This window comes from Crinia signifera, chromosome 7 (genome assembly GCF_055691185.1).
Source record: "Crinia signifera chromosome 7, ASM5569118v1, whole genome shotgun sequence".
Lineage (NCBI taxonomy): Eukaryota > Metazoa > Chordata > Amphibia > Anura > Myobatrachidae > Crinia > Crinia signifera.
In genome coordinates, this window is record NC_139223.1 from 37,414,919 (window position 1) to 37,442,237 (window position 27,319).

Below are 27,319 nucleotides of genomic sequence, written 5' to 3' on the forward strand. Positions count from 1 at the left end.
CGCGGCCGTTTTTGACAAAACAGATCCGACTTTCAAAAAATTTGGATCGGACAGCCTGCAATGCCGTCAGAAACAGCAGCTCTAAACAGGTGAGTGCCAGTATTTCCCCTCTTGGGAAATATTGGTGCAGGATGAATCCCCCCTTAATAAATAATGAGAGATATTTAAATATATTCCAGTTATGTCAAATGTTGACCCATTTCCTTGTAGTATATTGAGGATTTCCTTGTACATGGTGACTTATATACAGCGAGGCCTTTTTTTGTTTTTGGGAACACAATTTAAAGGAGATATTCTAAAGCAAAATCTACATAGAATTTCCCCGGTATGCAGACAGAATGCCGACAAGAACATTGTAGACTGTATTCTGGTAAACAGCACAATTCCGGAACCACAATGTCGCTATTTATAGCCGTCATCTTAAACCGTATCCTTATACTTACATTGCCGGCACCCTTAAAATGCTTTATTTAGACTTTACCAGTGTGAACACTGTAATGGCAGTATTATGGTGCCAATAACATGGTCTGCCATGTTCTTGTTGTCATAAGGCAGGGAATGGGAACCTTCGGCCCTGCAGCTGTTGCTGAACTACACATCCCAAAATGCCCTGCAAGATTGACAAATAGCAAAACTGTAGCAAGGCATGCTGGGATGTGTAGTTCAACAACAGTTGGCGGGCCGAAGGTTCCCCCATCCCTTCCATAAGGTAATACAACCCATTCCGGCCTCACAGAAACTGTAACAATATAAATTAACTAAAAAAGCTGTATAAATACGAACCCAGAGTCCCATTTAGTGCCTATACTCCAGCCTCCTCTCTAATCCCACGGTCACATTGCCCACAGAAGGGGCGAAAGTCTGTGCGTTCAATTTCTCCGCATCCTACTGTGCCGTACTGATCCAATGGCTTAACTCAAACAAATGAAGGTCCTATGTCTTAACTGTCCTCTATATACGACCGACCACTGCAGGTGACCGAGCTTCCGCTATAAATGAAGTGACTTTCCAGAGACTAATTCACAACACACTTTATTTTGTATAGGCTGTTTCCATTCCGTGGGATATAGCTGAACGCATACAGGACTGAGAGAAAACTTCATAAATATTGGTTTTCGTTTTTATTTCAAATGTCCAGGCAGAGAGGTGGCGTTTCTCCCAGTTTCTTATCGAAAACATGTTTTAGATTCCGTAAGAAAGTTCTGCATTGCTGATAATCCACGTTGTGAACCTCAGTGGTGCAGGGTCCTCTTCTGCCTTAGGAGTAGCTGGACGGCTTGCTTCCTGAGTCGTCCTCTTGGGATCCCAAGCTCTGCAACACACAACAGTGCGGGTTACACCCTGGAGGCTCCATCACTTGCAACATGCAAACTAAAACACCAAACGTTTGCTCCTTATTCAATGTGGGATTCCGACTGCCGGAACGTCCCGACAGTTGGAATCCCGGGCTGTTTTCGTGCGACTCGCCTGCAACTCTACAGGTGAAATTCAATATTCTGCCTGTCGAGTGGCGAAACGTGGGCTTGTCTGTGAAAACGGCGATGGATTGTTGAATTCTACAATCCACGGCCGACTTGTTATAAAGTCGGATCCGTTTTGTCGAAATCCACCTTCAATGCTGTTAGAAACGACAGCATTGAATAGACGGCGGCAGCTATTTCCCCTGTCAGAAATAGCAGCCGACATTGAATAACCCCCTTTAGAATGGTTACTGGCAACATGTGGTATGAGGGGGAATCGGGGAGGACCACAACTTTGGACTGAAAACCACAAATAAACAGAAATTGATAACAATTATATACTGCAGTTTCCCACACTCTGCTGTTACAGTCCACTTTATGGAAATCCATGCTTGAGCACAGGTGGCGACTTAATTAGTACATCACTCAATTTAATTTAACCATATGGACTCAAGAATGGATATTCTTAAAACCTGGACTGTAATGGCGGAGTTTGGGAATCTCTGGTATAATGAGTCCCTGATCAATGCTCAAGTTCTAGTGACTCTAAAACATTCCAGGAAAAAGGTAGCGGGATGAAATACGCAGATTTCAGGTGGTAAAAGAGGACCACATTCAGAGTGTAGGCACGTGAATGACAATATGGTCTACATGTCGACATCAAGAAGGTCAACAATGACAAGTCGACATGGCCAACCGAGAATGACAACAATGCTATTTAACCCTGATGTGTTCAATGTCAACATGCTTAGTAGACATGTTGCACAATAACCTCCAGAACTGTTTGACAATACAGTGTCGGCATTAAATACTGCAGATGACTAATACTACTTTCAGACCGCAAATGCCATGTCGCACACGGGATTAGGACACGGGTCCCATCACCAGAGCAACACGGCAATGCGGTCTGAAAGTTCCGACACGACACTGCATATTGCCGAGTCGGTGACGTCACATGGGTGCTGGGCGGCGGCGCGTCATCGGGGGCTCGGGAGGAGGCAGTACTTGGAGCGGACAGTGCTGCCTCCTCCGTACTGTGAACGGGACACGGGTCGCTCGACCAATGCACCCGTTCACACTGCACTGGACATGGGTCATAGCCGTGTTCAACCCTGGTCATTACCAGGGTTGAACACCCATGTTGCTCGACCCGTGGTGGCCTTTTCAGACCGCACCGCGACCCGTGTTTAGGCCCCGCGAACACGGCAATAAGCCGTGTTCGGAGTGCTGTCTGAAAGCGGTAATACGGATTTTTGATGTAAAATATGCCAGGATCTGTGGGGCGAACAACATGCTGTACACGTAGAACAATCATGGTCTCTATTTAAGGTAAATAGCTTGTGGAACTACAAATCCCAGAATGCCAAGAGAGATCGTGATCGATATTTAGGTTTACTCTTTACATCAGGCATGTCCAACGTTGGCCCTCCAGATGTTGTGAAACTACACATCCCAGCATGCTTTGCCACAGTTTTGATATTAGAGAATGCTAAAACTATTTCTCCTTCCTCCACTAGGTGTCACTGGAGCGTAGACAGTGGGGATAGAAGGGCGACCTCAGGGAGCTAGGGCACTCTATTGTAAATTCAGTGTGGCCAACTCCTCCCCTTCTACTCCCCCCCCCCAGTCATAGATCGTGCCCAAGGGAGCTGGGCATGTTTCCTGATGCTCCTGGGCAATTGTTATTAGTTAGGCTTTATTATGTTTTAAACAAGAGGACAGGCTGGCAGTATGCTGTCACTGCCAGCCTGCTACGTGGGTGCTGCCGGGGGGACCCGGCCGCCGCTACAAAGCACTGCGCTCGGGTCCCCGGCTGAAGAGACCACAGTCTCCGTGAAGACGCGCGCGCCCCATAGAGAAAATGGCGGCAGCGCGACGCTTCCACAGCCGCTCCGCCGACCGGCCAGCAGGACGGCTGTAAGTATTCTGACCTCTCTCCAGTTAGTGGAGGAGGTCAGCAAAGCAATAAGGCGGATTGCAGAGGGGTTTTTTCTATGTATAGAAGCCCTGGCACCGGAGCGCAGACGGGAGGCGGGGCTTAGCGCGGACCCCTCCTCAGTAAGGGGGGTAACAAGGCAAGGCTCATAACCTCAGTACAGCCCCCTGCAGCGCTGCTGGCGGCCATTTTTAGACATTTGGCGCCTCAGGCAGAGCGTGCAGGAGAAGGCTGTGCAGTAATCCTGACTCCGGTGACCGTCCTGCATATACTCTACCCAGTCTGTGAGGTACACAGCGGGGGCTAGAGTAGGGTGAGCCAGAATTGGGCTGTGCTAAAGTTGTTAGGCTACAGTGCCTTTGTTGTAAGGCAAGTTTGGCCTGGCCAGCTCTTAACCCTTTCTCTGCTGTCTCCCCTGTCAGTTTCACTTCTAACCTTATTCTTACTGTTGGAAGTGTGTGAGTGTCTGGTGTTATATCTCTGTTCATTATGGCAGGAGGGAACACCAAATGTAAGGGCTGTAAGGGGAAGTTTACTCCTTCTGCTGATGGAGTTATTTTCTGTGAGAAATGTGCTGTTAACCCCTCCTCATCCACAGCTCAGGAAGTACCGGTATGGGCTTACTGAGGTAATGACACGCTTGGCTTCTGAACTTTCTGCCTCACAGAAAGACAGAGAGCAGGCAAGAGACCAACAAATCTCTTTAGCCACAGCTGTACAGGGGTTAACTAAAGCCCTTGTCCCGCCGGCTTCTGCGGAGCAGGGTCAGGCATCTTTACTGCCCCCTCTTCTCTCACAAGGAAGGAGGCAGTTTACTCATGACTCTGGCACTGATTCAGACGAAATGCCTGAGTTAGAGGAAGGAGAATACTATAATTCTGGTGCTGCAGCACCTGAGATTCAGGATCAGCAGATGGCGGTCCTACCGGACCCTGATCCTGTGGTACATGGCTTAGAGGATTTGATTGCCATGGTGAAGTTAGCCACGGATTATGTTGATACATCTGAGACTCCAGCAAGGCCTTCTCTGTTTGGGAAGAGGCCCAAACAGTCGTCTAGCTTCCCTCAGTCTGAGGAATTAGATGATTTTGTTACACAGGCCTGGAATCATCCGGATAAAAAATTTCAGATTCCTAGGAAATTTTATGTTTCTTATCCACTCCCTGCAGATAGTAGGAGGAAAGTGGAAACGCCTCCGGTGGTGGACCCATCAGTGACTCGTCTATCTAAAAAGACGGTATTGCCGGTGCCTGGAGCCACGTCTCTGAAGGATGCTTCTGACCGTAAGTTAGAACTAACTTTAAAGTCTATTTTCTCTGCGGCAGGAGTTTTACAGAGACCAGCGCAGGTAGGATGCTGGGTTAACAAAGCAATGGGGGTCTGGGCCTCCAAGATTTCTGAAGGTTTAAAAGACAACCCAGATCCAGCCGAGCTTAATAGGTTAGCTGAACACATACGGGAGGCCTCTGACTACCTGATGGAGGCTTCGGCTGACATTTGTAAAATGTCCGCACGTATTTCAGCCTTATCCATTTCTGCGCGCAGGGCTTTATGGCTTAGGCAATGGCAGGCAGATGCGGAGTCCAAGCGGGCGGTTGAAGCATTGCCCTTCAAGGGAGAAGTCTTGTTTGGAGCAGAACTAGACAAATGGATCTCCCTGGCAACAGGGGGTAAGTCTTCTTTCCTCCCTTCAGCAGCTCCACCTGCTCCTCGTAAGGCCTTTCAGAGTCACACTTTTAGGTCCTTTCGTCCCCAAAACAGATTTCGCGGTAGATCGAGAGGAGCTTCCGTCGCCCAGAGGGGAACTCGGGGCAGAGGAAGAGGTATGGCCACAGTACAGCAGGAGGCAAAGTCCACCCCTAAGCAGGCATGACGGTCTCCCCTCCCTGAAGGAGACCCTCCAGGTGGGAGCGCGTTTGAGGCACTTCAAGCATGCGTGGCTTCAATCTTGTCAGGATGCTTGGGTACGGGATCTGGTGTCAGAAGGTTACCAGATAAAATTCATGTTTCTTCCTCCTCAGAGATTTTTCAAGACAGGTTGGCCAGCTTCTCCAGAAAAAGCACTCCTTTTGAGGGAAGCAATTGCCAAGCTTCAAAGGATGGAAGTGATTCTCCCAGTCCCGACGGAGGAAAGGAACCAGGGATTTTATTCTACCCTGTTTCTGGTGCCGAAACCGGACGGATCGGCTCGTCCCATCCTGAACCTGAAACAACTGAATCCGTACCTACAGCCTCTGAAATTCAAGATGGAATCCATTCAATCCGTAATAGCAGGTTTGAGTCAGGGGGAGTTCCTGGTATCCCTGGATATCAGGGACGCCTACCTGCACATTCCAATTTGCCCATCCCACCAGGCTTTTCTGCGATTTGCAGTTCTGGAACACCATTGGCAATTTCAAGCCCTGCCCTTTGGCCTCTCCTCGGCACCTCGGGTGTTCACCAAGGTGATGGCCGTAATGATGGAGATTCTTCGCTCAAAAGGTGTAACGATAATACCATATCTGGACGACCTCCTTCTGAAGGGCTCTTCTCAGGAGGAACTTTTGACAAACATCAACCTGACCAAGAGGATACTGGTAGAACACGGCTGGATCCTAAACTACGAAAAGTCCCAGCTGCAGCCATCGCAGAGGATGCAGTTTTTGGGATTGATCCTGGACACGATACAACTGAGGGTTTTCTTACCGGAAGACAAGATCAGATCACTGCAGGAGTCGGTGCGTCTAGTACTGCAGCACAGGAAGGTCTCAGTACTCCTCTGCACGCGTCTGCTGGGGAAGATGACCGCTTCTTTCGAAGCAGTCCAGTATGCTCGCTTCAGGTCAAGACCATTTCAACTAAATCTTTTGAGACAATGGTCAGGATCACACCTACACCTACAACTTCTGGTGACCCTGTCCCCGAGAGCGAGGTTCTCCCTTTCATGGTGGCTTCACTCAGCCAATCTCAGGGAGGGGAAACGCTTCGCTCTTTGGAATTGGACGGTCATCACAACGGATGCAAGTCTCCGAGGATGGGGAGCACTGACAATGGACCATCAGTTCCAGGGCCGTTGGACTTGTCAGGAATCCCGCCTACACATCAATATCCTGGAACTCAGAGCAATATATTACGCTCTCATCCAAGCACAATCCCTGCTTCAGGGTCGACTAGTCCGGGTTCAGTCCGACAATGCCACCGCGGTCGCCTATATAAACAAACAGGGCGGCACAAGAAGTCGGACGGCCATGAAAGAAGTGACCCGAATCCTGGTGTGGGCTCAGGTTCATGCAATTGCCATCTCAGCGATCTTCATTCCAGGAGTGGAAAATTGGGAGGCCGACTACCTAAGTCGGCAGGATGTCCACCAGGGAGAGTGGTGCCTTCATCCTCAGGTTTTTCAGCGACTGGTTCGAAAATGGGGGTGTCCTCAGGTAGACCTGATGGCTTCACGTCTCAACCATCAGCTTCCGTTGTACTTCGCACGAACTCGAGACCCAGCAGCGGCGGGAGTGGATGCCCTGACGGCTCCTTGGCCATTCAGCTTTGTATACCTGTTCCCTCCGTTTCCGCTGATACCCAAGATTCTACAGCGCATAAGGAGGGAGAGGGTCTTGGCCCTCCTAATTGCTCCGGACTGGCCTCGGCGAGCTTGGTACACCAGCCTCACAACCCTGCTGGTCGAAGAGCCGTGGCCTCTGCCGTTACAAGAAGATCTTCTCAGTCAAGGCCCTTTCGTCTTCCCAGACTTAAAGCGGCTACATTTGACGGCGTGGCTGCTGAAAAGTCCATCTTAAGACAAGCAGGGATTCCAAGAACAGTAATCCCGACCATGATGAGTGCAAGGAAAGAGGTAACATCAAGACATTACCACCGTATTTGGAGGTCGTATGTGGCATGGTGCGAAGGCCGCGGGGTCTCCACAACGGCATTCAAAAAGGCTAGACTTCTTTTATTCCTTCAGGCTGGGCTGTCTGCAGGTTTGCGTCTGGCATCCCTGAAGGTTCAGGTGTCCGCCTTATCCGTTTTTTTTCAAAGACGGCTAGCACTTCTACCTGAGGTACAAACCTTCTTTCAGGGGGTTTTACGATTGCAGCCTCCGGTTCGCCCTCCTACGGCCCCATGGGACTTAGACTTGGTCCTTGATTATCTTTGCTCCTCGGTTTTTGAACCTTTGGAAGAGGTAGATCTCAAATACCTCACTTGGAAGACGGTTCTCTTACTAGCTTTGGCCTCAGCCAGAAGGGTTTCAGAGCTGGGAGCCCTTTCATGTCGCTCGCCTTTTTTGGTATTTCACTCAGATAGAGCCGAGCTTCGTACATCCTTATCCTTCCTTCCAAAGGTGGTTTCCTCCTTCCACCTTAACCAGCCGATCGTAGTTCCTGCATTTACCGAAGATCCTCAAGCAGAATCGTTGGACGTGGTGAGGGCCTTAAAAGTTTACGTGGCCAGAACAGCCTCAGTTAGAAGATCGGACTGTCTCTTTGTCACCTATGATCCAATCCGTCGGGGATGGCCTGCATCTAAACAGACTTTGGCCAGATGGATACGGCTGACGATAAGACAAGCATACGTGAAAGCGGCTCAGACTCCTCCGGCTTCCATTTCGGCGCATTCTACGCGTTCAGTAGGACCCTCTTGGGCGGCTGCTCGAGGGGTTTCCATTACTCAGCTTTGCCGAGCTGCTACGTGGTCGGGCAGGCGAACCTTTGTTAGGTTCTATAGATTCGACACATTTGCTTCATCGGCCTCTCAGTTTGGCCGAGCAGTTCTTGGGGGTTCTCAGCGCCTTCCCACCCGTGTTGGGAGCTCTGGGACGTCCCCACTGTCTACGCTCCAGTGACACCTAGTGGAGGAAGGAGAAAATAGGATTTCTGTACTTACCGTAAATCCCTTTCTCCGAGTCCACAGGTGTCACTGGACGCCCTCCTCGGCGCTGTTGCCGACTTACCTAGGAAGGACCTTCTAGTCCTGGTTTGGGGTTTCTTCCTGCTAACTAGTTTTTGTGTGGTTAACTATGTTCAGTGTTTGTGTTATTTCATCACTGCTTGACTCAGTTTCCATGTCTGCATGAATGTTGGTTAAAAGTTTACCTCCTCTTCGGAAGTGTGTTTCTATCTTCCAGCTCCCTCTGGGCACGATCCTTGAGACTGCCGGGGGGGGGGAGTAGAAGGGGAGGAGTTGGCCACACTGAATTTACAATAGAGTGCCCTAGCTCCCTGAGGTCGCCCTTCTATCCCCACTGTCTACGCTCCAGTGACACCTGTGGACTCGGAGAAAGGGATTTACGGTAAGTACAGAAATCCTATTTGCAAACCATGCTGGGATGTGTAGTTTCACAACATCTGGAGGGCCAACGTTGGACATGCCTGCTTTACATGATATAAGCCAGAACAATACCCTTACTTAAATGACAAAATAAAGGGAATGTAAATGATTTTGGCCACCTGGTATAACCTATCCGTACCCATTTCGTGCTCAGGGCACATAGTAAAATAAGAGACACAAAGAGATCCAATAAAATAATCCACTAATAATTACCTTTTGAACAAACTGTGGGTTCACTGTGATTTCTTGATCCATTGCTTTTAATCGGTCGTCAAGATCTATACAGCGCAGCATCTGGAGAGAGGACGCATACAATATAATTGAGTGTATTCAGGTTCTGGGAACATAGATTAGAGGCTGATTGTTCTTATGATAGAAGGAATTAGTTTAGCACCAAATCACAGATCACTGTACCCTTCAAAGTCATAGTTCGAATGTGACATTTAATCCAGCAAAGCTTTACACGCGACTGTGGAATGGATAGCAGGATTTCCCTACTTATGCATCCAGATGTGGCCACGCCAATGGCTATTTGCGACTCCCATGGCATTTGGCGCAATCCAGTATACCCAATTCGCTCCTGCAGCTCATAGAAACGAATTGAGCAGCAATGTCGCAGCGTGGAGATTCTGTGCAGAGGTTGCGAATTGGATGCGACAAACGGGAATGAGCAGTGGCCATCCAGCAACGATGAGTGCGGCTACATCTGTAGAACAGTTCGACATGGATCCTGTCCAGGTTTTGAATGAGGTCAGGAATGAACAGCAGCCAAGTGACTAGGAGCAGCTGGTCTCTGCCTTTAAGAATGGTGTCTGTAGACCGGTAAAGGGCTCCTGATGCTGAATAAGCTGGCCAGGTGATAGGCTGGGGTTTTGGGGTTATGTTAGGAGCCATCGGAGTGTATACCATTATTGTTTGTCAGAACATGGAATATAATGCTGTAACCGGTTACCTGCCAGGAACGGCTGTTATACCCAAGTGTGTGACCTAACTGCTGCTTGGACTTACCAGGTCTATGTGATGGTTGTCCCACTAGTCATTGGAACATTATAAAACACACAGGGGCAAATTTATATAGATGGGAGTTCTATTTCAGATATTATTATTATTATTATTATAATTTTATTTATAAGGCGCCACAAGTGTTTCGCAGCGCCGTACAAAGGAACAGTACAGGGAGACAAAAACTTGGCATAACATTGAATAAATAACAAAAATACAGTACAAATAAAGAGCACCACAGTTCAATACACATTACAGCTTAAATGTAAGTAGTGAGGACCCAATCAACATACAACTAGAGGCTTGAGGCCAATGATGGAGATGAGTATGAAGATGGTCACTGAGTGTTGGAGTAAAGGAGAGCTGTGAGTGAAATGTGAAGAGAAGTGGGCTTTGACAACAGGAGGGAAGAGGGCCCTACTCGGAGGAGCTTACAATCTAGTAGGAAGGGGAGACAGACAGATTACAAGAGGTGCAAGCGAGGGGGTGGTGGTTAGATAGCAGGATGTAAACAGGAAACAGGCAAGGGGTCGGAGAACCAGCTGGTTTATGCAGTGGAAGGGTACGCTTTGATGAATAGGTGAGTTTTCATGAATAGGTGAGTTTCAGATACTATCTATTATCTTCTAGAAGGTGCTAAATAAATAAGTAGATTCTGATTGGTTGCCCATACCAACATTCCATGTGATATAGAACTCCGATCTTAGTAAATTTACGCCACAATGTGCCAAGTTCCACTCTTACATACTTGGTTTACATTTGATGATGAGGCTTCTGTGTTATCTAATAAAGGTCCAACAATGATGAATGAAAATCACCTTGGCCTCAGCCCAAGACATAGAAATGACCCATTTACCTCTTGGTCGATATTGTGAAGCATCGCAGGATTGTTGTATTTCTCTGGATTATCGTGAAAGCACACCATCCCGTCTTTCTGATTAATACTTGCAAAGATTTCTCCATCTTCTATCTGAAAGGTCAGCGGACACGATGTTGTTACAAAGGAAAAAAGAAAGAAAAAAAATACTTGCGCACCCATTTATAGAACCTCTTTTTATTACCACCTTGGCATTTTGGAGATTATGGCTCTGATTCAGATCTGATCGCAGTACAAATTTGTTCTCAAAATGGGCAAAACCATGTGCACTTCAGGTGGGGCAGATGTAACATGTACAGAGTTACATTTGGGCGGGGTGTGTTGAAACTGAAATCTAAATTTCAGTGTAAAAATAAAGCAGTCAGTATTTACCCTGCACAGAAACAAAATAACTCCCACTATACCAGGTTACATCTGCCCCACCTGCAGTGCACATGGTGTTGCCCATTTTGAGAACAAATTTGTACTGCGATCAGATCTGAAGGGCCAATGTCTAAATAACACAATATAAATATTCAAGCTGGAAAGCCGGTTAAGTTAAAAGTGATGATCGCACCAAAGGCCAGAAAGCAAAATACAATTTCTTCCAAGCATGCTATATTTGAGCACCTAAATTCACTCCCCCCCCCCCCCCCCCCCCCATTTACAAAAACCCTACAACCCCAAATAACCACAAAGGCTGCGCAAGCTGGTGGGAGCAACAGTAATTGCTGAGATAGTAAGCGAGCCCTTCTTGGCATGCCAGGTCCCGTGAGACTCAGCATGTGCCAAGTGTCTTTTCCACTTGAATGTGCCTCTCATACCCCTTTTACACCGCCGAAAAATCCGGGTCAGCTGCGGGTCAGACCCGGATCATCGGCGGTGAAAATGGGGTATATCCGTGTCCATTTACACGGGTCCTCTACCCAGGTCCTGACCTGGGTAGAACCCGGATAGGACCCGTGTAAATGGTCTACAGCGGGTTCACAGCGTGCAGAGCTGGGGAAGATGTGCCCAGCTGCTGCGGGAGGAGGGGGGTCCCTGCGGCTGCTGAGGGGAGGGGGGTACCTGTCCTGTCAGCCTGCGGTCGGAGCTCAGCAGAGGGGATGATGTGCGCCGCTGCTGTACCATCCCCCGGCAGCCGGTCCCTGCGGCGAATGGACAGTCAGTGTCGGCGGTCCCTCCAGCGCATAGGAACTAGAACTAGTTCCCATGCGCCAGAGGGACCCCCGCCACTGACTGTACATTCGCCGCAGGAACTTCGCGGCTGCGGGGAGTGGTACAGCAGCGGCGCACATCATCTCCTCTGCTGAGTGAGCTCCGACCTCAGGCTGACAGGTACCCCCCTCCCCTCAGCAGCCGCAGGGACCCCCCTCCTCCCAGCACCCGGGGACAGCACTCCCCATCTACCCCCTAAAAAACACTGAACCTGGGTCAGCCCTGCCTTAAATAATAATAAAATATATATATATATATATATATATATATATATATATATATATATATATATATATATATATATATATATATATATAATTTTTATTTTATTTAAGGCAGGGCTGACCCAGGGTTCAGTGTAAATAGTGCAGACCCAGGTCAAAGTGCTGTGTAAATGGGGTATAAAGCAGGGTCAGACCCTGGATACTCCAGCATTCAAAGACCAGGGACCGACCAGGGTTTTTGGTGTAAAAGGGGTATCAGTCACACAAATGAAACAGTGGGATGCGAACAAATTGCTCTCCACCTTACTTTTACATGTGACATTTCTGTGCGAGTGTCAGAAACTGTATGCAAAGCGCTATGCTGCAGCGCCCGCAGCATTTTCACACCGCATTCTGTTGCGCTTCATCGTAGTGACATATTTCCTGCGCAGTTCAAGTTGCAGCCAGACATATTTCACACAAAATAAGTGGTGCTTTGCTGCGTCCGTGCGACAAATAAGATCTGCTTTGTTTTCAATAAAATGTTGCTACGATACACCGCTCAGCGTGACTCACTCGCACCAATGTCTCGCTCCACATGGTGTATCAAGGCTTGGTGTATGAGGATAATGAACCCAGCTATGTGACATTTTCCCGTAGGGAATGCGGCTAGTCCATCTTCATAGGCACTGTTGGATTACAGGTGGCCAATATCTTACCATATAGAGAACATATTTTTCAGCCTCCTGAGCACCAGATAACTGAACTCGGCTGGCCATGTCTTGTAATGAGAGGGTGAGAAATGTCTGCAAGAAAAACACAAGCCGTTTACATGCAGAGCTCCACCAACCCCAGTTTCTTTTAAATAAAGCAGATTGAGGAACAATTTATAAATCAATGATTTTTTTTTCTGTACAGCACATAAGGACTGGACAGGAACATGCCTTACGGAGTACATGGAAATCCCGATATCCGCACATTAAATGCTTACTGCCATTAGATAGAGATTAGGTACTTGTGTACTTTCACGGCTCCCATCGCATGCCAAATGTAGTGGCATGCGATTTTTGCAGTTTTTTTAGCATTTTTGAAAAATTGCATGCAATCGCATGCGATTTTTAACATAAATGCATATAAATGCATTGAAATTAGTATCAAACATGTTCAATGGCCCCCAAATGTCATTTTTGAGGCTGTACCACCCCCACTATCAACGCTAGCGCAGCGAGCCCGCGAGGGGCGGCGGTACGCGTCCTACGACCTTTTCATACCCCCACTATCTACGTCGGCGTGGAGTTGAGAATAAAAGTGTGGCGAGCGCAGCGAGCCCGAAGCGTGGCGAGCCCCGCGAGGGGACGCGGACACCTGTGAAGCCCACGAGGGGATGCGTATACCTGTGAAGGTATCCGTGTCCGCTCGCCACGCTTCGGGCTCGGTACGCTCGCCACACTTTCTATTCTCAACTCCACGCCGACCTGGATAGTGGGGGTATGAAAAGGTCGTAGGATGCGTACCGCCGCCGCTCGCCACTCTTCGAGTTTGCGTTGATAGTGGGGGTGGTACAGCCTCAAAAATGACATTTGGGGGCCATTGAACATGTTTGATACTAATTTCAATGCATTTGGATGCATTTCTGTTAAAAATCGCATGCGATGCGATTTTTTCCTATACGATGGACATCGTGGGAGCCGTGATTGTACACAAGTACCAGAGATTATTATCTCTATAATCCGTTTGTGTGTCTCCGAAATACTGCCATCTGTTGGCAATGAGTGAGACTACATCTCTCTCACACATGCATAAACACAGAGGCCATCACAAGGTTGCAGACTAGTATTTGATTGGAGGTAGAAGCAGATGGGGACTAAGCTGTCATTTTGACAGGCTTTTAACTAGTTACTGATATAATGGTGTAACTACATACAACCACCATAGCATCCCTTTGCCGACTATCGAGAGGAAAGATGGGAAAAGCGGCTCTTACTTTGGTAAGTCTCTGGATATTCTTTTTGTAGAGGGAGGACAGACACTGTTTCACCAGCCCCATGTTATTGTCTCTGGTAAAGGTCTCGCCGTGTCTGTTCACCAGGTTCCGCAGCTCCGCCGGGTTGTTCGTCGCGTAGACTTGTGCTAGCTCGTGGTATGCATTGCTAAGAGGCTGGGAACCACAGACACAGTTATACATTGACCTGCAGTATATAACAACATCTACACAATGTATATGTCGCTCAGTTTGACAGATACGTTACCTATTACGTTATTTTTATAACACGATTAGTGACTGCAATATTACTTGTGCGGCACCACTTACATAGAGCCCGATTCAGATCCAATTGCAACTGATTATTGCAGCAGATGTGCCAATGCTGCCGCCTGGAAATGGATTGAGGCGACCCTTCGCGGCCTCATCTATATCTGCAAACGAGCAGCAGCGCTCGCAGGTCATCAGCTAAGTATTAAGTAGCCCTAGGGTCAGGTCACCTTGAAATGGCACAGCATCCCCAAATGGTCCTTGACTGTTAATAATTTTTATATCAAATCCTGACTGCAAGCTACCTTTGTGCACGCGCAGTGCATTCAGACAATAATTGGTAAACTGTGTAAATATCGGCATTGCGTATACATCCGAACCAAGCCCATAGAGCAGATTAGACCGCTATAATCTAGGTTGGACCAATACACCGGGATCCGGGACCTCGCGGAGGCACCAAGTGTTAAGCTGATTGATTTTGGCCCAGCACACAAGATGCCTACCTTCCTGGATTGTCATAGCCCCTCCCAAAATGAACTTTACAATTAATTTAAACCAGTTCAACCCAAAACTTTTATAATTTAACTGTAAACTCTTAAGAGGATGATTCAAGTTAGAGCAGCAGCAGCATATTATATCCAAATAAAAAGTTTTGCCTAGCACGCCATAGAGTTGGACAGGATAACATGCCATGTCCAAGGTAACGTCACTGCTCAGCAACCAATAACCAAACTGCTGCCTAAGGCTGGGTACAAGCTGGAAGATAGATCTGCAGATCATATGATCAATGGATGGATCTGCCAGCTCGTTCATAAAGCGCACTGCACGATCGGTCGTGATTCCGCCAGGGAGGGTGTACCGGCCAGTGTGTACAACGGTTCTCATAGAAGGACCACACCTGCCCTGGCAAATAGAGCAACACAAATAAGGATTCACTTTGCATTAAAGGATCTTACTTACCTTGATGAATCTACTAACGATCTGTGAGGTATATTTAGGCAGCTGCTGTACTTTTCCTAGAAGTATCAAAGAGACCAGGATATATTTCTTGTAGGACTCCAACATGATGTGACTTACAGCCATGGCCGGCGTTGTGATTGCCTGGGACAGAAGGGACGGCAATGACGTTATAATGAGTGAACCGTCGGGGACACGTTGACGGGTGCCGAAATTTCTATTCAGGCAATGAGAGAACGTTTGTACCTGTTCATAAAAATAAAGTGCCCTCTCGAAGTTCTTTAGCCCCGTGTAAATCATCCCTCCGTAATAGTAGTAGCACAGGAAGGGCCTGGCATCGTAAGCACCATTCTCTTTACATATGTCCATCATGTCTACGTCTAGGTAAGCCAGCGCCGGCTTAAAACATTTCGCTAATAAGCAGAGCTGCCAGGACGAGAGAAAAAGAAGTTACGCACCCAAAGCCATGCACTGAATTCAGCTCGAGGATCTTAAAGTAAAAAAAAAAAAAAAATCAGTTATTTTAATGGAGGACAATGGGGCAAATGTATTAACCCTTCGAGCGCCATCATCTCTGTGAGAGTGGTGCAAAATATCTGCTAAAAATGCCGGCGTCGCTCACATTTGTTATATAAATTCAAATAAAAAATGCGGTGTGAATAAAATCATATTTCCTGTATAAAAGGTGAATATTACAGGTCGTTACGTTGAATAAAAATGTTTGCTTGCCCATTTCCACACCTATTTTGACAAATTCACTTGGCACTCGAAGGGTTAATAAGCTCCTGCTATTTTGTTCAAACCCAGCCTGTAACTTGACAGTTAGGAGCAGATAACTATCACTACACCGGGCTTAATACAGCTGCCCCAATGTCACTGGCTGGAGAACAAAGTCAGTAGCAATAAAAATGATCTGCTCGAACCCCGCATACGCCGAAATATCCTCTCTAAGAATTCAACCTCAGGTGGCCTGGGCCTTCCCCTTCTTTCTAAAAAGTACCACGCGTCTAGACAGTCAATTAGTTGCTTGGCACTCTCCCCGCGACGTGAAAAGATGGGTCGACCTGGAGTCTGATCTCGCTAAGGTGCTTTCTGTCTCCTATCTACCCTGGATCCCGCGCCAACACAGACCTGCTACAGTTCTAGCTATACCCACAATTTCCACCAAGTCATCACTTGCCACATACCCCTCCCCCCAGACAGCTCTCTGGCAACACCCATCATTCCCCCCCGGCCAATCCTCACACATGGTCATCAGCAGGTGTAATGCTGCCCAAACACGCTGCGATGCGGGCTGTCCCGATGTGTGCTTTGAGGTGCGCGCTCCCGCGGCACCTCATCACACAGTACAAAAAGTATGTGCTTGCACGTACTTAGGTTTCATCACATTGCATCGCATTGCATGCACAGCAATGCAATGCGATCCCTGCTAGTACAGCACGGAAAGCACGCCCTCATAGCAGCGTGTATGGGCTGCTTAACACGCTTTAGGCATATTCACGACAAGAACGCTTTGCTCTCCTTCGCCGATCTTCAGGAAAAACACCACCTCCCTCACTCCCTCCCTCGTCTATCAGTTCCTTCAAATCCGGAGCTTCATCTCCTCCTCACTCTCTAGGACGGGTTCTCTCAGAAACCTCACACCCATAGAAAGCCTGTGTGCCCACAGACCTATGGACAAAAGTATCATTTCACACCTACACCACTTCATCCTCATGCCGGATAGCCCCTCTCTAGAAACCTATGAAGCTGCCTGGGAAGCGGACCTGGAGACTTCTCTAGGAGAAGACTCTTGGAAAGAGATCCAACTAGCTATCTCTAAGTGCTCCATCAGCGTAGCTATTAAAGAAACCTCATATAAAATGTATACCCGGTGGTCCCTGGTCCCAACACGCCTCCATGCTATATACCAGTCTGTCCCCAACTCATGCTGGAGACAATGCGGCTGTGAAGGAACTTTCTTCCACATTTGGTGGACCTGCCCACGTATTAGGCCCTTTTGGAACATGGTCCAATCTGTCATAAACTCATCCATACCAGTTTGCCCCCCCCATTGACACCCACCACAATGCTTTTGTGTGCCCCGGTCGATCAGTTACCCACCTTCTCTAATAAATTGATTCTTCACATTATCTGCGCCGCCAAGCTACAGATTGCTAAGGCATGGAAAAACCCTTCTCCCCCCTTCACACCAAGAACTACTAAATTGAATCTGGTTTGTCTCCAAAATGGAATATATAACCAGCCTCCAAAATAACACAGTGGAGAAGTTCCATAAAATCTGGGAACCCTGGTACTCACCAAAAAACCTCGCCCTTCCAGGACTTGTTTGAGCTCACTTGCATCCGTACCGCCCCCTCACTGTCTGTTCCACTCCCTTAGGATTTCTCCTCGCCTCTTATAACTCCACTCTACACTCACTCTTCCCCACCTTCAAACTCCACCTGGTACTTGTGGACAATCACGGCTCCCACGATGTGCATCGTATGGTAAAAAATCGCATCGCATGCGATTTTTTAACAGAAATGCATCCAAATGCATTGAAATTTGTATCAAACATGTTCAATGGCCCCCAAATGTCATTTTTCAGGCTGTACCACCCCCACTATCAACGCGAACCCGAAGCGTGGAGAGCGCAGCGAGCCCGCGAGGGGCGGCGGTACGCGTCCTACGACCTTTTCATACCCCCACTATCCACGTCGGCGTGGAGTCGAGAATAGAAGGTGTGGCGAGCGCAGCGAGCCACCGAGCCCGAAGCGTGGCGAGCGCAGCGCGCCCCGCGAGGGGACACTGATACCTTCACAGGTATACGCGTCCCCTCGCGGGCTTCACAGGTGTCCGCGTCCCCTCGCTGCGCTCGCCACGCTTCGGGCTCGGTGGCTCGCTGCGCTCGCCACACTTTCTATTTTCAGCTCCACACCGACATGGATAGTGGGGGTATGAAAAGGTCGTAGGACGCCTACCGCCGCCGCTCGCCACGCTTCGGATTTGCGTTGATAGTGGGGGTGGTACAGCCTGAAAAATGACATTTGGGGGCCATTGAACAGGTGTGATACAAATTTCAATGCATTTGGATGCATTTCTGTTAAAAATCGCATGCGATGCGATCGCATGTGATTTTTGAAAAAAAAAAATGCCTAAAAACGGCACAAATCGTATCCAATCGCATGCCACTACATATGGCATGCGATGGCAGCTGTGATAATCCACAAGTACCCTCCACCCTACTATTTCACTTCTCTCAACATCTTCCCCTCACATCTTTTACACACTCCCCCCCCCACTCCCTTTCTTCCCTGCCCCCCACCACCACCACCACACACCTTTCTATCTCATGCCCCGTCATGCTTCCTCACTTCTTTTCCACATCCCCATCATACCTGTTCTCTTTTTCCCCTCCCCTCTTGCTCCTCCCCCCTTTTTTCTGTTGAATTCTGTTTTTTCAGTACATCTACCTCATGGACCTGAATTGACAACAGAACTGTTACAATATCCCCTATCAACCACCTGGTCCTTCGCTAACTCTGTATCCGATGTACTTGTTAATGTTATGCTTTTCAATCTGCAATAAAATATTTGAACAATAAAAATGATCTGCTCGCTGTCTGGGCACAGAGGGGGAGATAGATCATGCTTACCGAGGACAATCTGGGGTGTTGCCCATTAGAAAAAGTAACATTTCAATACATTCTATAAAAATCTGATTGGCTGTCTGCTATAATGAGGTTACGTGGCATTTGTGAGCCCACTGGTGGACCTCGGTGGGAGCCTCCCACACAGAAAAAAAAAAAAAAAAAGGGGGGGGGGGGGGGGGATGTGGCCACACCTATCAGCTGAGGCAGCCAGAGGGCAGTGGGCAGCCTCCAAGAAGGCAACACAGAGTTATGGCAGGATGTAATAGCATCCGAGTATATTGTAAGTGAGGGACGCCAGACGAATTTAGAATTTTTTTTAAGTGACAATAATTTACAAGTCATAGTTTTGCTTAGTAAACAAACAAACAAAAAAAAAAACGCTCCTATAAAGTTTGGCCGCAATCCTGCACCTTAGGCAAACTGACGTGACGTTGCGAGCAGACTAGTTACTCTGTTACAGTGGTTCCCAACCCTGGTCCTCAAGTACCCCCAACAGTGCACGTTTTCCAGGTATCCACACAGAATCACAAATAATATAATTAGCTCCACCTGTGATCTTTTAAAATGTGCCTGAATAATGAGTGCACCTGCCGGCTGACCTGGAAAACGTGCACTGTTGGGGGTACTTGAGGACCAGGGTTGGGAACCACTGCTCTGTTAAGATAGGGCAAGAGACGTGGGCTAATGACCTGAATGGGAGCTAGATTGTTTCTTCTGTTGCTATATGCCAACGACATTAAAGCATCATATTGTTTGTTTTAACCCGAACAAGCTGTACGAAGACTGCAATACTGCCCCATGCCCCCTTTATAAAACCCATATAAACTAAATGTGGAGGGTGGGCTTCATCAGATCACATGGACAGTAAGAGAGGTTCATCTGTAAGCAAGTAATTACAGCTGTGACATTATTACGTTACCTGGCAGAGATCTGCGTGGACTGAGGTGAGCTGATTTGTGTTCATCTGCATTTTGTCTATGGCTTGTCTGAGAACACAAATTCCTCGGAGTGGCTGTCGGAGAAAGCAAACACTGTCAGACACTTACTAATACCACAAAGGGCCCTATTCGGAAGTAAGGCGGAAGCGGTTCTGGCTTCTCCCACCGATCAGATACCCACGTGAACATCTGCACCACTCTCCCGGCTCTCCGCATGTAAGAGCAGCCGAGGTTGCCGTTCACTGTATGTGCACCCTTGCTGTAGGACAGGCATTCCCAACCACGGTCCTCAAGGCACACCAACAGTGCAGGTTTTAGTGATATCCAGGCTTCAGCACAGATGGTTTAATCAGAATCCCTCAGATACTAACTAAGTCACCTGTGCGCAAGCCTGAATATCTACAAAACCTGCACTGTTGGTGTGCCTTGAGGACCGTGGTTGGGAATGCCTGCTGTAGGAGATCAGACTGAAATGGACGGATCTCTGCATACGCTCACTTAGGGGTAGCCCGTACATACAAACACCCTGTAACTACCCAATAGGGCAGGACAGGCCAACCTGTGGCTCTCCCGATGTTGTTAAAATACAAATCCCAGCATGCCTTGCCACAATTTTAACACTCCCTTATAGAAAAACTGTGGCAAGGCATGATGGGAAGCGTAGTTTGACAACATCTGGAGAGCCACAGGTTGGCCAGGCCAGCAATAGGGTGAGAACAAGCTGAAATGCATACAAGTTTGAGATCAATCACAAGCTGACAATATGCAGAACTGTATGCAAAAAAAAAAAAAAAAACCCACAGAAATCCGAAGTAATCCCTTATCCAAAATGCTCGGGGTCCAAAGAATTTTGGATGGATACTCAACCTGTAATAAATTTTATATTGGACAGGGCCTAATACAGATCTGATCGCAGGAACAAATTTGTTCTCCAAATGGGCAAAACCATGCTGCATTGCAGGTGGGGAAGATGTAACATGTGCAGAGAGTTAGATTTGGGTGGGTTGAAACTGAAATCTAAATTGCACGGTAAAAATAAAGCAGCCAGTATTTACCCTGCACAGAAACAAAATAACTCCACCAAAATCTAACCTTCTCTGCACATGTAACATCTGCCCCATCTGCAGTGCAGCATGGTTTTGCCCATTTTGAGAAAAAATCAAACACCAGCCAGGGCTGTAAGTGGGTGCCAATGGCTCACACCTCACTATAAAACACTCACCTGTTTTCTCTCCACAAGGGCATTTGTTAACTGATGGCACAGACCAGCAACTGAAGGAGAAGATAATAACCGGTGTGAAATTCATTATTTTCCATAAATAAGAATAAAAGCCTGAAGAGTACACATCTGTCTGAAACAATACTCACATGTGTCTGTGGCGTAGCGGATGTGCTCTCCGTTGCAAGTGCTGATAAAGAGCTGGACTTGGGAAAACAATGTCTCAAAATCAGGAATATTGGGCATGGAAAACTTCACAAACCTGGGGGGACAGGGAGAAAAGATTCCCTGAGGAAGCGGAAAAGAGTGCAGTGAAACAGTCATACCCCCCCACCACTGCCATAATGGGGCGTACACACTGGGTGACTGTGCTGAGCGATCTGAGCAATGTAGATCTCTCAGAAAGATCGCTCAGCACTGAACAGCAATGTTCAGCCAGGGCCACTGATCTCCGGTGAGAACACTGGCCCTGACTGGGGATCTAACTAGATTTATCCAGCATGCCGGATCTTAATCATCCGTTGATAGTGGCACGCAGGGTTGTGCATAGCTATGCAGCTATGTGGGTCATTTTCTAAGCGATCTAGCCAGAGTGCTTAGAAAATGGGACATCTCTGCCCTAAAGACAAGCATGCATGCCACCGTTACATAATCATTTGCCACCTAAAGGCTTTGTGGCATCTCCAAGTCTATACAGAGTCACCTCATCTTGTCAGAGATCTTTTCTTTGCTTCATTCGGTTTCTTGCGATGGAAACCTGTGGGTCGTGGCTGGATTCTCTCTGCCATTCACCTAACCTTCTGGTAAACCAATGGAAGGATGAACACGTGTATACTTACAGAACAGCGAGGACCCCCAGAGAATGCTCCTGGACATCCAGCGCCCCAAGGACAGTATCCAAGTGAGAGAGATTTTTGGCGAGCAGCTCCCCACTCTTGTTGATGAGCTCACACAGCTGAGTCATTTGCCCTGTAATATGTAACAGAGACAGTTTCTGTAGGATAATTATGGACCACTTCAAATGGCACGCTTCACTTTACTAAAAGGCTAGGACACTAACTATACCGAAAGGTTTACATTTACAAAAAAAAAAAAAAAAATATAAATATATTTATATTATATCCTTGGGGGTGCAGATACTTGTGTTGCCTCTCAATTTCAAGAGAAAAATGTAACCAGAAAGTTGCTGATGGCACTCACAAGATTGAACAATGGCTGCGCGGGGGCAGCAATAACAGAACAAAATGAATCAACACAGGCTTGTGTGTCAACGTTTCGGGCAAGGCCCTTTATCAAGTCATGTCTGACATATATATATATATATATATATATATATATATATATATATATACGGAAGGGGGGAGGTGCGGCACTCTCAGTCAGGAATAAAGACACGCAGGCTGCGTGTCTTTATTCCTGACTGAGAGTGCCGCACCTCCCCCCTTCCGTATAAGCATTCATCCTAGTGGGGGCACCCAGCAAAGTATCTTGGCGTTGGAGCAGTGGTCGTTTGCCGGTCCTATTGTCTGCTATATATATATATATATATATATATAGTGGGATGTGTGGGCGGCGGCACTCGAATAAGTAGACACAGCAGGCAGGTTTCCCAACGTTTCAAGACCACTAGGTCCCTTTATCAAGGTGCATGTGACCTTCTTCACATGCACCTTGATAAAGGGACCTAGTGGTCTTGAAACGTTGGGAAACCTGCCTGCTGTGTCTACTTATTCGAGTGCCGCCGCCCACACATCCCACTATATTCTGCCTGCATTTGCAGCCAGCACGGAGGGCACCGATTAACTATCTACATCCCTTGGAGGGGTAATTATACTGCCATCCTTTGTGGAGTGCCGACCTCAGAACAATATATATATATATATATATATATATATATATATATATATATATATATATATATATATATATATATATATATATATATATATATATATATATATATATATATAGAGAACAGACTCTTGTTTCGCGCCACTTATTTGTTTGATATTATACTCTGGCTGCCGTACTCACAAGAACCCCTGTTGGATGGGGGAAAGAAGAATATGGATAGCAGTTGTGAGTTGGCGCCCTTTTTTTTTTATGCCTTTAAGTACTGGGTCTCTATTAGCCTTTGATGAATAATAACATTGATAAGAGTAAAGTCCAAAACTTTGTAAATATTTATTAAAAAGTCTTTAAAACCACTTAGTAGTGGTGAATATTCCAGATCATAAAAAGGTTTTTCACATTAGCAAACAGATGTTCCCAACGCGTTTCGTCCCTGCAAGGGACTTCATCAGGGGTTTGCGAACTTATTAGAAACAATTTCCCCGAATCTCGTATGTGGGATAAAACACCAACCAGGAATGGATAGATACACTCTTATTGGAAAGCTCTCATCCAGTGGTCAATATTGGATCAAGAACTCGTAGTTTCTTGTGAAGGTTATATCGGTGAATTTGCGGCCTGGTGGCAATAAAATCAATTATAACCCGGAACAAAAAACTGCAATTTGTATGCGGGTTATAATTGATTTTATTGCTACCAGGCCGCAAATTCACCGATATAACCTTCACAAGAAACTACGAGTTCTTGATCCAATATTGACCACTGGATGAGAGCTTTCCAATAAGAGTGTATCTATCCATTCCTGGTTGGTGTTTTATCCCACATACGAGATTCGGGGAAATTGTTTCTAATAAGTTCGCAAACCCCTGATGAAGTCCCTTGCAGGGACGAAACGCGTTGGGAACATCTGTTTGCTAATGTGAAAAACCTTTTTATGATCTGGAATATTCACCACTACTAAGTGGTTTTAAAGACTTTTTAATAAATATTTACAAAGTTTTGGACTTTACTCTTATCAATGTTATTATTCATCAAAGGCTAATAGAGACCCAGTACTTAAAGGCATAAAAAAAAAAAAGGGCGCCAACTCACAACTGCTATCTATATATATATATATATATATATATATATATATATATATATATATATATATATATATATATATATATATATATATATATATATTTTTTTTTTTTTTTTTTTTTTTTTTTACGGTTAGTTTGTGTGCTTTTTTTTAGAAATGTTCTACAGCTACTGCATATCCCATAGACTGCTCACAAGCTTTGCTTGGGACAATGTAACATCCCCCCCTGTACCACACAATGCAGGCGTCAGCAGACCATACGGTCTCCTCTGCATTATTTATAAAGTACACTATACGTGCCAGCTTATTACGCTGTGTCTAGTATCACAATATTCCTGCTATTATCACAATATCTATTGTACAGCCCAGGGCCAGCAGCTGCCACATCCAGGGACAGAGCCTCCCCTGCTGTGGAGAATGGGCAACGACAGCTAAGGGTGTCAGAACGGACAGTGCCACGGACCGTTCATACATTGCTCGGCATACAGCCATTTCACACATCGTCATAGATGGGGAAGGTGCAGTATCAACACACATAAATGCTGTCAACGGCACTCGATTCAGGCCGATCTCGCACCCTTCACTGGGCCGAATTTGTGTAAAATTGCTCGCACCCCTATGGAGGTGCGAGCGCTTTTAAGTGAATTCAGCCCGCCGTAAAGTGCACTTGCGAATCATCCGCACCAAATAGGATCGACGCCTTGGTGTGCTAATAGCACTTCTCCCCCATAACGAATAACCATACATCTACCCCAGGGTGTGCTAGCACCACCAGAGCAGAGAGTGACACCCCTGGCACGAAGGAGGAACTGCATGGTTTGTGAATGAAGACAAACATATCAAACTATTAAAGTTAAAACAAATTCATGCAAAGGCTTACCCCCATACACACTAGGGGATATAGCAAAGGTATCGCTCAGAAGAGCCCTTCTGACTGATATCTTTTACTATATCACGTAGTGTGTACATTTAATATCATTATAGATGCGTGCTCCCGAACATCGATAACAACCCCCTCCCTTACCCTGCAAGATCTGATGAAGAAGGTCCTCGTATCATGGCCCTCCCTCCCCCGGCATTGGCAAGTGTGTTTGCACTTGCTGATGCAGACACCCCGCTGGGTCCTCGCCACCACCAATGTCGGTGGGGATTGGCAAGTATGTATGGGGCTTAACAGATGAAGCAGTGTGGGGAAATTTAGCTTGATGTAAGCATAACATGTAGTAAATAATACAATGTATAGTAACTAGGGATGGATCTTTGACTATATAGAATAAAACAGTCCAGTGCATACAGTCTATAATACAGTATATACGGTAGTAACTGGGGATGGATCAGTGACCATATAGTACCATGTGTGCAGTACAGTATATAATATAATGTAATGTATAGTATTTACTGGGGAGGTGTATGTGTCTATACAGTACTAAGGGTATATGATCTCTGCATCACTATAGAGTACAGTCCACGTCACCATTATTTTATAGAAGGGACATTAGATTCCCCAACCCCATTCGTGTAAATATAGCACAGTACCTCCTCCCCAACCGCTATATGCACAGGACTCCTCCCATTACAGTACACACAGTGCCACCGCCATCACAGTACACACAGGACAGGGCTCCCCTCCTCCCTCCATCACAGTACACACAGGACAGGGCTCCCGTCCTCCCTCCATCACAGTACACACAGGACAGGGCTCCCCTCCTCCCTCCATCACAGTACACACACAGGACAGGGCTCCCCTCCTCCCTCCATCACAGTACACACGGGACAGGGCTCCCCTCCTCCCTCCATCACAGTACAGGGCTCCCCTCCTCCCTCCATCACAGTACACACAGGACAGGGCTCCCCTCCTCCCTCCATCACAGTACAGGGCTCCCCTCCTCCCTCCATCACAGTACACACAGGACAGGGCTCCCCTCCTCCCTCCATAACAGTACACACAGGACAGGGCTCCCCTCCTCCCTCCATCACAGTACACACAGGACAGGGCTCCCCTCCTCCCTCCATCACAGTACAGGGCTCCCCTCCTCCCTCCATCACAGTACACACAGGACAGGGCTCCCCTCCTCCCTCCATCACAGTACACACAGGACAGGGCTCCCCTCCTCCCTCCATCACAGTACAGGGCTCCCCTCCTCCCTCCATCACAGTACACACAGGACAGGGCTTCCTTCCTCCCTCCATTACAGTACACACAGGACAGGGCTTCCTTCCTCCCATTACAGTACAGTACACGCAGGACAGGGCTTCCTTCCTCCCTCCCTCCATTACAGTACACACAGGACAGGGCTTCCTCCCTCCCTTACAGTACACACAGGACAGGTCTTCCCTCCTCCCATTACACTATACAAAGGACAGGGCTTCCTCCCTTCGTACACAGGACATCTCCCCTGCCATCACTGCATACACAACCACCATTACTATTCACCCACAGAGGCAGGACGCGCCCCGGCCTGCAGCAGAGCCTCACACCCACCTCTCACGGCCTCACCTTGGGAGGACAGCTGTCTGACGCTGTTAACGAACTGCTCCAGAGCGGACGCCATGCTGAGGGTGTCTCCCACCTCCCTCCGCGGAGAGCCGGTGCCGGGAGCGGAGCGGGGAGAGAGAGAGCGGAGCACAGGCCGAGCTCACTCACTGCACCAGATCTCGCGATACCCAGCCAGCTGCTGTCTGGGCGCGTGCCGTCATCATCTCGCGAGGGAGCTCTGCTGCAGTCAGGAAACCGCGCGCGTGATGCGTCTACTCTAGTCTCGCGAGAGCCGGGCGGCACTAGAGAAGAAGTGTGGGCGGGTACTACTAAGCTCGGCTGCTGCTGGCGGCTACGCATTGTGCGCACGCGTGATCTTAGGGGTGATGGCCAATAGAGATGGGTCGACCGCGAACGAAGCGGTTCATTTGAACGGATCCCATTAAAGAGTGAGCGAGTCGCCGATCACAAAAAGGTGAACCGTCATTCTTTTACTTTCAGTTTCTTTTTTCATTACAATGCATTTGCCTGAGCTCAGCGCTGCCACCTGTGGCAGCTGAGATGTACTAACTGTGGATACTGAGTACAGTGCTGTGAGTGCAAGTGAAAGAAAGAATAACAAGGGGGTGCACACGCCATCGATGGTTGCAATATATGGCGTTTCTGCTCCCAGCCATCGATCAGTGTTTTACTTGGTCATGTATGTTTAGCTCCCTATTTAAAAAAAAAAAAGTAAAAAAAAAATGTTGATTTTACCATTTGTGGCAATAAATATTTGTAAAACGAATTAGGCTTCGTTATTATCAAATTACCCCTTTTTTCGAAGTGAGCCGATGACCCGTCTAAAAGATCTGGATCTTTTCATGGGTAGTTCACTGGATCCCAGCTCTTTTTAGTGACCCATTTTGCCCATCTCTAAAGCTGGC

At 47.3% G+C, this 27,319-nt stretch overlaps 1 protein-coding gene across 2 annotated transcripts; it reads right to left on the minus strand.

Annotated features, from left to right (window-relative positions):
* Positions 1 to 1,016: 1,016 nt before the first annotated feature.
* On the minus strand, positions 1,017 to 26,673 carry COPS3 (COP9 signalosome subunit 3). Of its 2 annotated transcripts, none has more exons than XM_083152844.1 (12): positions 26,400 to 26,673; positions 21,822 to 21,951; positions 21,132 to 21,244; positions 20,986 to 21,035; positions 19,745 to 19,837; positions 15,437 to 15,616; positions 15,194 to 15,334; positions 13,967 to 14,140; positions 12,702 to 12,788; positions 10,562 to 10,675; positions 8,917 to 8,997; positions 1,017 to 1,312 (listed from the first exon to the last, which is right to left on the minus strand). In XM_083152844.1, the coding sequence occupies exons 1-12, from the start codon at positions 26,467 to 26,469 to the stop codon at positions 1,259 to 1,261; spliced, it is 1,287 nt and encodes a 428-aa protein (XP_083008970.1). In that variant the 5' UTR covers positions 26,470 to 26,673; the 3' UTR covers positions 1,017 to 1,258. The 2 variants fall into 2 exon arrangements, with proteins under 2 accessions (XP_083008970.1, XP_083008971.1); XM_083152845.1 differs by having other exon boundaries at positions 26,415 to 26,672.
* Positions 26,674 to 27,319: the final 646 nt, after the last annotated feature.